The sequence below is a fragment of the Barbus barbus genome (genome assembly GCF_936440315.1).
Source record: "Barbus barbus genome assembly, chromosome: 8".
NCBI classification, from domain to species: Eukaryota; Metazoa; Chordata; class Actinopteri; order Cypriniformes; family Cyprinidae; genus Barbus; species Barbus barbus.
The window spans coordinates 30,067,257-30,079,217 of NC_136736.1; the positions used below are offsets into that span (position 1 = coordinate 30,067,257).

Genomic DNA, 11,961 nt, shown 5'->3' on the forward strand with positions numbered 1-11,961 from the left:
GAGAGTCCAAACAGCTGATAAAACATCACAATTATCCACAAGTAATTCACATGACTCCTTGTGAAGCAAAGAGCTGCATGTTTGTAATAAAGAAATCAATCAAAATGTTTTTTTGTTTTTTTTTCTCTCTGAATTAGGAGAGAAATATGCAAGTGTTATTATAGATTAAAGACGTTTTTTGGAAAGAAGCAATGATTTAAATGTAAATGCCTTGTTGGATTTGTTTCTTAGAAACAGCTTTTTTAATTTACAAGATGTTAATTGACAGACTGGACTCATGTGGATTACTTACGGATTATTGTGATTATTAGCTCTCATTCTGACTCTAAAAAAGCACTTTTCCTGATTGGAGACTAAAAATACTGAATAAGAGTGACAGACGATAAGTAGCTGCTAAAATTGTAAGAGTGTCCTACAAACATCAGATAGCACGTCCAACAAGGGCAATGCACAACGCAGTTTATAATTTTATTCTGTGGTTATGCACTATAGTTTTTAACATTTGTTGACTTAAAAACTGAAATATAAAGCAAAAGTGCATTGACCTACTATATATCAAACTGTGGAAAATGATACTAATGCCAAGGTCATCAGTTTGATTCCCAGGGAATGCATGAATGGGGGGGGGGGGTCTTAAGTGCGATGCAAATCACTTTGGATTTGCCAATTGTGTAAATTTAGGCCTAAATTAAATTTAAAAGCTTTGTTGTGGATTCAATATGAGTTTCATGCCACTCGAACAAAAACTTCAGGATGGCTTGTTTCAGCTCCTGACTTTCAAGACACATACAATAACAGCACAGCATGCAAGACCTAATATTGAGGCTTGGATGCTTTGAGAACCAGCTAATGTAAAAAGTCACACAGTCAAATAAGGTCATGATAAATCTTCTTCAGCACTAGATGTAATGGGAAATATCTGACACAGAATAAATATTTTAAAAGCTCATTTATAACAATATTTACAACATCTTTCAATGTCCCTGAAAATGTGTTCTGGTCAATAAACACTGGTCAAACAGCCAAAGGCATTGAGCTGAGCTCGGTGCATTACTTTGAACTTGTGCTTTGTTGGTTCTGGGACGTAAAATGGTCCAAATGAAAGCACAAAATGAATTAAAACAATTCTTTGAAGCAGTTTTGGTAAACAAACAGCATAAACAACTGCTGTAATTTTTTCTGTAACAATTTATGAAAACTTCATAGTTTGAAACTATGCAGAGCACAATATATCAACAGAAGAATTCCTGTCCTTTCACACCAGTTTACAGAGCTACAAATGATGTGATGACCGGTCGAATGAAAGATTTGCATTTGCCAAGAGTCAGCTTAAAGGGAATTCATTCAGCTGTTCTAGAACAAAGTGGTATATCTTTTAAATGCTTTTTCTTATGTCATGATACATCCATAATACAGCCTATATGGGTTCAAACTTAAACTCAAATCACTTTTTCCTGGTGCTTGAGTGGTTCACATATCTCATTACGGATAAACACCTCCCTCTAGAGGATATTTCAGATATTAAAGAAAACTATCTGAACAGGAACTATATTATGACAGCCTAATCATAATAATTTAACATTAACATATATAGCAATTCACAATAATAAATGAATATATTCTTTTAATTAATTAACAATTTATATACATAACACGTTGTTGTTTATTAGTATCTCATCTAGGCTTGTAAAATTATTATGATTCATTGAAAATGTGGCTATAACTTCATTTAAGGATTTAGATGCTAAATAACTAATTAGTATTATTTAGGCCCAGAGTTTCAAAAACTTGTAGCATTTGTTTCTTCATTTGTTTATGCAAATCCATCCGTTTGGGTCGAGTACGTTTTGAATTTCAACACATTTGCTAAAAAAAAAATATATGATAGCTGCCTGTGTTCATCTGTGGTCTATGTAGAAACAGGATACAAATGCAAACAAATTTGACCGCGCACTTTGTCAATACTGTGCAATAAAACATACGATATGATTTTCTTGCGTTTTTACATTTACTGAACGAAGAAACCATGAATGAGAGAAACGAAACGTTGTACTATGTAGGAAATGAAACTTACCACCAGGGTGAAAAAACCGGTTTAGTGGGATTCACCATCCGAGGAACAGCATCAAGCGAGCGCACAGCGTCAACACTTTGTCCTGTTGTGAAAAGAAGGATTTCTCTGTTATTTTGATATTTTGACATTATTTAAAGATGGAGAAAATGAGTTACACGTTCAGTCAGCAATATGAGGAAAAAATCCGTCCGTGCATCGACACTATCGACAATTTACGGTCTCTGGGAGTCGAAAAGGACCTGGCGCTGCCTGCCATCGCCGTCATTGGAGACCAAAGCTCAGGAAAGAGTTCAGTTCTGGAGGCGCTGTCCGGAGTAGCGTTACCCAGGGGCAGTGGTAAGCACAATACATCATACAATAAAAATATAAACGTATATAAAACACATATAAACTAGTGCTGTCAAACGATTAATCGCACCCCCCTCCCCCCCAAAAAATTGTTTACATAATGTATGTGTGTGTACTGTGTATATTTATTATGTATCTATAAAGACACACGCATACAGCATATATTTTGAAAATATTAACATGTATTTATAAAAATACATAAAATACATAAAAAAATACATAATATGTATTTTTATTCATATAAATTATATCATATATAAATATGTTTAATATATAAACGTAGCATATTTTTCTTAAACATATACATGCATGGGTGTGTATTTATTTTTAGGGTGATATCAGGCAAATTGGGCCATCAGGTAAAATGGGCCATTTAAGGTTGAAGTGTCTTATCTTTTTAAAAGTTAACAGCCAATGACTGCAAATAATTTCAAACTGTTGCCATAACAGTACTTGACATTAAACAAATGAATAATGTATTGGTATGAGGTTGCTAACAGGGGAGGGGCAATGCCTCATTCTGAGACCACACCAGAAAAAGGCAAGGTGAGTGGCCTGACATATCCAATATTACTTCTCAATAATAAGGATGATAAATGAATAAAAAACAAATGCATTTAGAAATAATGATTCATAAACCATTCATATCTTGGTGGCCTCTCTGAGATAAAATACTGATTTTGTTAAATAATCATTTTTAGTTACTGGCCCAATTTACCTGAATGTTTTAAGATAAAATGAGCCATTAATTTCAGTTAAAATGGGCCACCTTCTGAGTTGACTTTAAGTAGAAATTCTGGTGGTTTTTCCTTTTAAAAAATTATTTATATTACATATTGTATTTTAGCGTTTGTGACATACCTTTTTCACATTTTATTAAAGACAGCATGAAAAACAGAAAGGAAAGATGAGGGCCAGAAAGGAACATAAAGGAGATAGAAAGGATGTCCGCCAGGGATGGGGCAAAAAAATACAATCAGTGGGTAGAGGAGAGGCCCATGAGACTTGATTTTATTACCAAAACAAGAGAGGCCCATGAGAAAAAGAGCCAAGCCTCCTTCTTACCTTCTCACGAGTCAGGAACACCTTGACTACATAAACACAAAGACAAAAAAGGGAAAAACAGAAGGGAAAGCAACCAAGGGGAAAAAAGCAAGGTAAGAAGAACCACAGAGAAGACAAAGAAAGGTTTGAGTGTCTTATACCTCATCTGTTTGAAATTCTTTGCAGTCATTGGCTGTTAACTTTTAAACTGCTGCCATAACACTAATTGCTACTGTTACAAACCCGATTTCAAAAAAGTTGGGACACTGTACAAATTGTGAATAAAAACAGAATGCAATGATGTGGAAGTTTCAAATTTCAATATTTTATTCAGAATACAACATAGATGACATATCAAATGTTTAAACTGAGAAAATATATAATTTTAAGGGAAAAATAAGTTTATTTTCAATTTCATGGCATCAACACATCTCAATAAAGTTGGGACAAGGCCATGTTTACCACTGTGTGGCATCCCCTCTTCTTTTTATAACAGTCTGCAAACGTCTGGGGACTGAGGAGACAAGTTGCTCAAGTTTAGGAATAGGAATGTTGTCCCATTCTTGTCTAATACAGGCTTCTAGTTGCTCAACTGTCTTAGGTCTTCTTTGTCGCATCTTCCTCTTTATGATGCGCCAAATGTTTTCTATGGGTGAAAGATCTGGACTGCAGGCTGGCCATTTCAGTACCCGGATCCTCCTTCTACGCAGCCATGATGTTGTAATTGATGCAGTATGTGGTCTGGCATTGTCATGTTGGAAAATGCAAGGTCTTCCCTGCAAGAGACAACGTCTGGATGGGAGCATATGTTGTTCTAGAACTTGGATATACCTTTCAGCATTGATGGTGCCTTTCCAGATGTGTAAGCTGCCCATGCCACACGCACTTATGCAACCCCATACCATCAGAGATGCAGGCTTCTGAACTGAGCGATGATAACAACTTGGGTTGTCCTTGTCCTCTTTAGTCCAGATGACATGGCGTCCCAATTTTCCAAAAAGAACTTCAAATTTTGCTTTGTCTGACCACAGAACAGTTTTCCACTTTGCCACAGTCCATTTTAAATAAGCCTTGGCCCAGAGAAAATGCCTGCGCTTCTGGATCATGTTTAGATATGGCTTCTTTTTTTACCTATAGAGTTTTAGCCGGCAACGGCGAATGGCACGGTGGATTGTGTTCACCGACAATGTTTTCTGGAAGTATTCCTGAGCCCATGTTGTGATTTCCATTACAGTAGCATTCCTGTATGTGATGCAGTGCCGTCTAAGGGCCCGAAGATCACGGGCATCCAGTATGGTTTTCCGGCCTTGACCCTTACGCACAGAGATTGTTCCAGATTCTCTGAATCTTTGGATGATATTATGCACTGTAGATGATGATAACTTCAAACTCTTTGCAATTTTTCTCTGAGAAACCCCTTTCTGATATTGCTCCACTATTTTTCGCCGCAGCATTGGGGGAATTGGTGATCCTCTTGCCATCTTGACTTCTGAGAGACACTGCCACTCTGAGAGGCTCTTTTTATACCCAATCATGTTGCCAGTTGACCTAATAAGTTGCAAATTGGTCCTCCAGCTGTTCCTTATATGTACATTTAACTTTTCCGGCCTCTTATTGCTACCTGTCTCAACTTTTTTGGAATATGTAGCTCTCATGAAATCCAAAATGAGCCAATATTTGGCATGACATTTCAAAATGTCTCACTTTCAACATTTGATATGTTATCTATATTCTATTGTGAATAAAATATAAGTTTATGAGATTTGTAAATTATTGCATTCCTTTTTTATTCGTAATTTGTACAGTGTCCCAACTTTTTTGGAACATTGTACATTTTGTTCATGAAATGTATGTTTTATTGATTAAATTGTTTGAAATTAATGTTTTAATGCAATTCAAATAGATGTTCTAATGTAATTTAAATGTAATTTAGATGCAGTGTTCTGTTACATTATAAAATTAAACATAATTAAATGTGTTTTATCAGAAATGTCTCTATTTCACTTTGCAGTTTGACTGACCCATATTTGCTGATCGGCCGGCCCATTTTACCTGAACACTGCCATCTCAAAAAATGTGGGGCAGCTAATGTTTCAAAACCTGTAGGGCCTGAACAATTTTATTTTATTACATCAATTCAACACAAAAATATTAAAAACAGTCCTTATTAATCATAAGAGCACAGTTAAATGTCATACATGGGTTTTTTTGTTAGTGTTCCAAGCGATTAACAAAAAAGTGGCCCAATTTGCCTGATATCACCCTACATAATAAATATACACAGCACACATACATATATTATGTAAACAAAAACTTTTATTTTGGATGCGATTAATTGCGATTAATCGCTTGACAGCACTAAATATTTACTGCATTTACGTAATTAACTATAGACTTTCCAGCAAGTACTGTGCATGCATCATGGCGCAGTGATGTTTCGGTCTATACCGTGATATAATAAATATATGGTAGCCTACTGTAAGGAACTTTCAAGAACACCATGGTGAAACGATGTCTGGCTAACTTAATTTCATGTTTTGTATAGGAATTGTTACAAGATGCCCTCTTGAGCTCAAAATGATAAGAACTAAAGATGAAGAGATATGGCATGGGAGAATCAGCTACATGGGGAAAGAGGAAGAAATAGATGACCCAGCAGAAGTGGAGAAAAAGATTCGTGAAGGTAGAGAATGCTTAAAATGAATCTTAAGATCTTTCTTAAGAGTATACACAACTTAGGTGTTGTATCCTATTGTGTTTGTAGCCCAGGATGAGATGGCTGGACCAGGTGTTGGTATTAGCGATGAACTCATCAGTCTGCAGATCACCTCTCCCAATGTTCCTGACCTCACTCTCATTGACCTCCCTGGTATCGCACGAGTGGCTGTCAAGGGGCAACCTGAGAATATAGGAGATCAGGTGAACTTTTTATATTCATTTAACTTATGTTTTTCTTTTTTTAATATTTTGTTGAAAAGACCTTTGTGAGTGAGACACAGGAACACCAATCAAATGCATTTCTTCTAGATTAAGAGACTGATCAGGAAGTTTGTTACTAAGCAAGAAACAATTAACCTGGTTGTGGTACCATGCAATGTTGACATCGCAACCACAGAAGCATTACAGATGGCTCAGGAGGAGGACACTGAGGGGGAAAGAACATTAGGTGTGCATTACTGATTTCATTTCAATGCTATCCACCTTATTTTGGAATTTTCTTTGAATGTCCAACACTTCAAATTAATCACCATCTATAGGTAAATAACTAGAAGAATAACAAAGTCCAGTAAATGGTAAAAAAAAATTCCACTACAAATCAGTCTGTCCTATGATTATGATTATTAATTAAAATCATATGATACATACGATATGAAAAAATAATATTATAACAAATATGATAACAATTTTCAATATCAAGCTAAATAATAGACTGTTTTTGTACATGTACAGGTATCTTAAAACAAATGACACTCTAAATCTAGCACAGTCAAGTTAGCAGAATCAGTAAAACCACAGGTTTCCATGCATATTCTGATTATGTTTTGATCATTTGTCTACCACAGGCATCTTAACAAAGCCTGATCTGGTGGATAAGGGCACTGAAGAGACAGTCGTAGACATTGTGCACAATGAGGTCATTCACCTTACTAAAGGCTACATGATTGTAAGGTGCAGGGGACAAAAAGAGATTTTAGATCAGGTCACTCTTAATGAGGCCACAGAAACAGAGAAGGCCTTCTTCAAAGACCATGCTCATTTCAGGTGAGTATACAGTCACATTGCATTATCTATCAAGAGTTGATTCCATCAAATAACTAAAATAACATTTAGTGAGACCCTTTATGCGAGCCACATGACTGACATTTTTTCTCCCTTCGGAGGGTGTGTCCAACCTTTTTCCATGTGTGTTTATTTGCAAAACTTTGCTTTGTAAATCACCTGCAGTATGCCCACATAGTGCATACACAAATTAGTATGGAGCCCTTTAAGGGACATAGTGGTGGGAACAATTTTGGGTGATTATCGAATTATCGAATTTGGTCCTCCAATGTCACTTTTGTAATACATTAAGCCACATTAAGCGTTTTAGAATGTCCCAAAACCTTGCCTTGAACTAACCACTGACTGTATTACTTTATCGAGTCCAAGTTCAAAATAAAACTCTATGAAGCACTCTATTGTGAACATACGAGCTGTATCCACTGCAAGCTGTAAAGTAAACAGTTTGTCCAAACTCAACTGGTTTTGCAAGAGAACGCAAAAGTTTTGCGAGGGAACATAAATATCATTGCGAAAGAACGCAAAAGTTTTGCGAGGGAACATAAATATCTTTGCGAGAGAACGCAAAAGTTCTGCGAGGGAATGCAGTTTCCCGAGGGAACGCAAAACATTTAAAAAATATTTTTTCCTCCCACCCCATCACCATGTCCCTTAAAGGGCTCCGTAGATTAGTACCTGTTATTTGGGATTCAAGTAAATCTAAATTTTAAAAATAGGTCATGTAATGTTTATGGCATTTTTGCTCAGCAAACTATATGAAGAAGGTTTTGCCACTGTTCCCAAGTTAGCTGAGAAACTAACAATTGAGCTGGTTCATCACATTCAGGTAATATAATTGTAATTTCACACAAAAGACAACTACATTTTTAGATTAATAATAAACATAGCTCATTTTTGTAATGCAATTTTTTTAAAATGCTAATCTGTTATGTAGAAATGCCTGCCTCGTTTAGAAGAGCAAATCGAGTTGAAGCTCGCTGAAACACAGAAGGAACTGGAGGCATATGGCAACGGACCCCCAACAGACCCTGGAGAAAGACTGAGCTTTCTTATTGATGTGAGCACAACCATGCAATCTACTGTATCAGAGTATTAATATTTAGTAAAGAGCCATACCAATATCACTAAGTCCCTGAAATTTGTCACTTCTCATTGCTAAATTTAGAAAGTTACAGCTTTCACTCAAGATTTGTTCAGCCTGACCACTGGGGAAGAGATTAAATGTGCTTCAGATCTACTGATTTTTCCAGAACTTCGTCGAGAATTTGCAAAATGGAATAGCTTCTTGGATTATTCAGGAGATTCCTGTGAGTGAAGCTTATACTTGGTACCTCCTGGTTGTACTCTTGCTTTGGCCTGTGTGCTATGTTAAGATTTTGCTTTAAATGTTCACATCTGATGAATTCTATTTTAGCACTTCATTTAACTACAAAGCAATTTTAGAAGCTGAACTCATAATTGAGCTGTGCAGTTTAATTTATTTTTCTCACAATGTTTAAAAACTCTGCAGTTAACAGGAAGATTGTGAAAGAAGTTGAAAGCTATGAAGCTAAGTATCGGGGAAGAGAGCTTCCAGGATTCATCAATTATAAGACCTTTGAAGGGCTTGTCAGGGCACAGATCAAGCTTTTGGAGGAACCTGCATTAAAGACACTGAAGACCATCTCTGGTTTGTGTTGTTTTATATTTTGAATCAGTTTTAATATGTTTTCAATCATTTTCAGGTATTTTCTACAGTACATGTAAAGCTATTATTACAGTACTGTTCTACTTGAGGATACTCACGTAACACAGCGCATGACCAAAGTATGCTGAAACCAGGAAATCTCAAACCATTAAACTCACAATGCATAGTTGCAGAGTTTTTTTGCCGGATAAATATCAAAGATGACATTGTAAGATGACTCATTAACTCAATATTGTTCTTGAGCAAGGCATGTAGCCCATTAAATGTATGTTCTTCCATTAAAGGCATTGTGAATTGCTTCAGTTAAAGATAGCTATTAACTCATTAGTGCTGTTTTTCGTGACAGTGAAAGTTACTGTTTTAACATTGTGTTTGTGTTTACACAGATGTAGTTAGAAGGAAGTTCATCCAGATGGCCCAGTGCAGCTTCACTGGATTCCCTAATCTTCTGAAAATAGCAAAGGTAGTTTTATTAACTGGGATGTGTATTAAAGAGATAGTTCAACCCAGGATGAAAATTTGCTCACCCCTCAGGGCATCCAAGATGTAGGTGATGTTTTTCTTCAGTAGTACAGTAAAGAAGATTTTTAGCTTGGTGAATCATAAATAGCAAGCTACCCGTTTTTGAGAATAAAAAAGCATATCAAGGAACACTAAATTAATACCCGTGGCTTCTGATGAACTTTTGAGGTCTTATGAAGGGAAACGATTGGTCTGTGCAAGAAAATGAACATTTTTACAACATTATTAACAGTAATTCTCAACCTCAGGCAAATGGTTCAGAGTGATGTTTGGAGTAATCATTCTAAAACTCAACAGTGCCCCATATTTTCTTGATGTAACTCTGTGATGCAAAATGGTAATGCAGCGTGCTATAATTGAGAGCCATAAGGGTGGAAATGATTTTTCTACTTATAATAAACATGGCTTTCTTTTCCAGGGTTTCTGCAGTTATTAAAAATGTTTAAATTAGAATTTTTGCAAATTAAGGCTTTAACAGGTCATAAATCAGAACAGAAAGTCTTAAATTCATATAAAGTCATGAAATTAAACGTTGAATACACTGCACAAAATTATCTTCCTCAGCATTTTTTAATCTCTTTTTAATTATTTTGTTCAAGTTTTAATCATAAATAAGACTGCTCATCTTTAGTCATTTTGCGTCTACATCTATCTTAATTTAAGAATATTTAGATATTTGCACTGGAAAAAAAAAAACAAAAACAAATACTGAGGAGAACATCACTTTTTTGCAGTGCAATCAAAAGGTACCGCAAAAGTTATTTCCATATTCTCGTGGTTGTGAGCAGAAATGGAGATCTGTTGTATTGTCAAAATGTGTTATTAATTTCTTAAAATGTCTTAATTTTTTTTTTCCATCTGCATGTGCTCAGCTGTTAGAATATGACACTAACAAGCAGTAATCATAACCTACATTAATGCTTAGTCACTACTGGAAATACACAAATTCAAAGTGATTAGTCATTTTTATTTCCTTTTTTAATGATTGATGATAATGCTATCAAATTTTACACAAACATTTGCATTACTTCTCAATGTTCAATAATGCCATTGAATCATAACACAATTTTCAAAATTAGTATTCTGCAAAATACAATAAATCTTTTATATACTTTTTTAGACTAAGATTGACGCCATCAAGCAGGATAAAGAATCCTTGGCAGAATCCATGCTGAGGACCCAATTCAAGATGGAACTCATTGTTTACAGTCAAGATGGCACATACAGCCAGAGCCTGCAACATGCAAAGAATAAGCTGGTGGAGGAGGAGGAAGATGATGAATATGAGAGGTCCAAAGGATTTCAATTTGTAGGTTTAAACATTTGCACAGGTGGTCATGCCACCTTGCGTGAGATGAGGTTGCACCTTGAGTCCTACTACGTGGTAAGTGTGCTAACTAAAGCTTTCAGTACTGTCAGAGGTAGCTTGAATTTAAATGTATATATGACACATTGTCTTATCTACTGTACCTCACCAGATTGCAAGCAAGCGTCTAGCTGACCAGATCCCAATGGTGATCCGCTATCTGCTGCTCCAGGAAGCAGCTTTGGAGCTCCAAAGGAACATGTTGCAGTTGCTGCAAAATAAAGATGATGTAGACAACCTGCTGAAAGAAGACTTTGACATTGGCCTAAAGCGGGAGAGCTTACTGAGTCGCCAGAAACGTCTCATGAAAGCACGCAGCCTCTTGGTTACCTTTTAGAATCACTTTGTTTAATCGATTCCAAATATTTTGATCAATCCAAGTTATGCAATAAAATCATATGCTGGTAGTGAACAACATTGGCAAGCAAACAATGTAAACATTCATGTTGTAGTTTTTTTTATTTGAGAAATAGCAGTTGAGTACTTATGAATAGGCTGTATTTTTTCAAGTAAATGTCCTTTAATAATATACGGTATCTATTCCTGAAATTACTTTTTTAACCTCAAGACCCTCGTTATGTAATAATAATGCACTTGTTGTCAATAAAGTTGTGTTCTACATTTTTACACATCAAAGTTCCATAATAATGGCATATGAAGTTGAATATAATTGTTGATTTGTGCAAGACTTTTATACATTAACCAAAATTTCAGAAACTATATAAAGTTTTAAGCGTCAATACTGCCACAGATTAATAATGAATAATTTTCTGAGATTCAACACAAATGTTTTACCAACTAAGAAGATCAGCACTTTTAGTTTCATCCTTCTATCTGATGTGAGCATACATATTGAAACAGTTGCTTCATAGGTCTCTTAAGTGATCAGCTGTGTCCTGTTGCCATAATGATTCAGATATTAAAAGCAGGGAATGTGTCATATCAGTTATATCCATTGCTTCTGCATTCTAAGTCTTGTATTCGATGATGACACACACAAACCATCAGGATGAAGACGAGGGAGCTGACTTTGAGAGAAAAGCAAGCAGTTCAGATGCTAAAAGAAAAAAGGAAATCACCGGTAACATCAGCAACCAACAACGACCTGATCGGCTGAGAAAAACAACAGCAGTTGATGAC

The 11,961-nt window shown here is 35.7% G+C and overlaps 1 protein-coding gene across 1 annotated transcript; it reads left to right on the forward strand.

Annotated features, from left to right (window-relative positions):
* Window positions 1-2,110: 2,110 nt before the first annotated feature.
* Window positions 2,111-11,464, forward strand: LOC306873356 (interferon-induced GTP-binding protein MxB-like). Its single transcript, XM_079422593.1, has 12 exons — window positions 2,111-2,410; window positions 6,012-6,149; window positions 6,231-6,385; window positions 6,494-6,632; window positions 7,030-7,228; window positions 7,994-8,072; window positions 8,181-8,303; window positions 8,412-8,553; window positions 8,757-8,915; window positions 9,320-9,396; window positions 10,576-10,839; window positions 10,934-11,464. Exons 1-12 carry the CDS (start codon window positions 2,212-2,214, stop codon window positions 11,156-11,158), a joined length of 1,899 nt encoding a protein of 632 aa, XP_079278719.1. The 5' UTR covers window positions 2,111-2,211; the 3' UTR covers window positions 11,159-11,464.
* The last annotated feature ends 497 nt before the right edge of the window (window positions 11,465-11,961 follow it).